Source organism: Nicotiana tabacum, chromosome 6 (genome assembly GCF_000715075.1).
Source record: "Nicotiana tabacum cultivar K326 chromosome 6, ASM71507v2, whole genome shotgun sequence".
Lineage (NCBI taxonomy): Eukaryota > Viridiplantae > Streptophyta > Magnoliopsida > Solanales > Solanaceae > Nicotiana > Nicotiana tabacum.
This window is the reverse complement of record NC_134085.1, coordinates 141,753,710-141,755,757: the sequence shown is the minus strand read 5'-3', so window position 1 is coordinate 141,755,757 and position 2,048 is coordinate 141,753,710. Positions and strand designations below refer to the sequence as shown.

General features: G+C 45.4%; 1 protein-coding gene across 1 annotated transcript; it reads left to right on the top strand.

Annotated features, from left to right (window-relative positions):
* Positions 1 to 1,066: 1,066 nt before the first annotated feature.
* LOC107831688 (uncharacterized) lies at positions 1,067 to 1,657 on the top strand. The gene has a single exon (XM_016659471.1). It carries the CDS (start codon positions 1,067 to 1,069, stop codon positions 1,655 to 1,657), a length of 591 nt encoding a protein of 196 aa, XP_016514957.1.
* The last annotated feature ends 391 nt before the right edge of the window (positions 1,658 to 2,048 follow it).

Here is a 2,048-nt window from a genome sequence, read left to right as displayed (position 1 = left end):
TTACACCGATGGTGCATCTAATGCGTTAGGTTCGGGACTAGGACTCGTACTCGAGGTCCCAACCGGGGAAGTTATCCGCCAGTCCATATGGTTCCCCGATATGACTAACAATGAGGCCGAGTATGAGGTCGTAATTGCAGGGTTAAAGCTAGCTCTCAAGTATGGAGCACGACGAGTCGTCCTCAGATGCTACTCACAACTCGTCGTCAACCAAGTCATAGGGGCTTTCCAAGTCAAAGAACAAAGGCTACAAAAGTACCAGGCAGAAATTCCCAAACTGCTGCCGGAATTCGATGGATGCCTACTCGACCAGATACCCCGAGCTCAAAACTTCGAGGCGGACGGACTCGCCAAACTAATAGCTGCCACCAAAAATATCACTAAAGAAAGCGTGGTCACCATCCTCCACTTGTCAATAGACCAACTCGAAGTACATTCCATAAATTTGACTTGGGACTGGCGCAACCGCATCATGATATATTTGTAGGAGGGAATACTCCCGTCATACAAAAAGGAAGCCAAAAATCTTCTAATACAGGCGGCTAGGTACAACATCATAAATCACGACCTGTACAAGAGAACGTTTGGGGGCCCCTTGGCTAAATACCTAGGGATGAGTCAGACCAGGAGCGTGCTCAAAGAAGTACACAAAGGCCACTGTGGTGCCCATACATGCAACTGACCCCTCATCAAATGCCTCATTCGGGCAGGATACTACTGGCCCACCATGAAAAAGGAAGCTACAGATTATGTCAAGAGATGCGAGCAGTGCCAAAAGTACGTTCCTATGATACATCAAGCGGGCGAACACCTCTACTCTGTCACCTCACTATGGTCGTTCATCAAATGGGGAATGGACATCGTCGGACCCCTCCCAGCGGGGCGAGGTAAATCATGTTTACTTTTAGTTTTAACTGACTAATTTTCCAAATGGGTGGAAGTAGGTGCGTTCGCCCAGATATGCGAACAGGAAGTCATCACGTTCATATGGAGGAACATCATATGCCACTTTGGCATCCCCAAAGAAATCAGATGCGATAACGGACCCCAGTTCACCGGGAAAAAGATGGCCAAGTTCTTCGAAAAATGGCGCATCAAGCGAATACTCTCCACGCCATACCATCCCGCTGGAAACGGTCAAGCCGAATCCTCCAACAAAACCATATTGAATATCTTAAAGAAAAAGCTTGAGGATACCAAAGGGCTATGGCCGAAGTTTCTACCAGAGGTATTATGGGCCTATTGCACCACGCCAAAAACAAGCACCGGGGAAACATCATATTCATTAGTGTACGGCACTGATGCTATAATACCTGTTGAGGTCAGAGAACCTAGCCTAAGATACTCCAACGAAAGCGGATCAAATAACGACGAGAATAGAAGACAAGACCTCAACGAGGCAGAAGAACAAAGAGACATGGCTTACGTAAGGATGGTAGCCCAAAAACAACAAGCGGAAAGGTACTACAACAAGAAGGCCAAAATACGACCACTCAAAGTCGGAGACTATGTTCTCAAAGCAAAAACACAAGCTACAAAAGACCCAAGAGAAGGCAAACTGGGAAAATTGGGACGGGCAGTACAAAATTACAGTGGCAGCAAGCAAAGAAGCATTCCAACTAGAAACAATGGAAGGGAAACCACTACAAACAACTAGAATGTCTCCCACCTCAAATACTTCAATTTCTGAAGAGGACGCCCCTCAAGTCGTACTTTTTTTCCCTTACCCGAGTTTTGTCCCAATTAGGTTTTCTCGAAGAGGTTTTTAACGAGGTTACGAGGGGACATTTCGAAGTTCAAAGTATAATTCATCGCCCCGCCTGCCGATGACCTCTCCAGGCCGAACGATGAAGGGACTAGATACATGAAAAACTTCTCCAACATATGTATGAAACAGACATGTATAGTACTCTAGTAAATGGAATAAAGCAGCATTTTGTACTCCATCAAGATATTCTCCAACGAAGTGAAATAAAGCAATATTTTACCTTTCGTCATTTTCTTTTGCATCTTACATTCGACCTCGCTCGAATTACAACAAGTTAACA

Coding starts and splice junctions, on each gene's coding strand:
- LOC107831688 (XM_016659471.1), top strand. CDS start 1,067: ATGGCCAAGTTCTTCGAAAAATGGCGCATCAAGCGAATACTCTCCACG.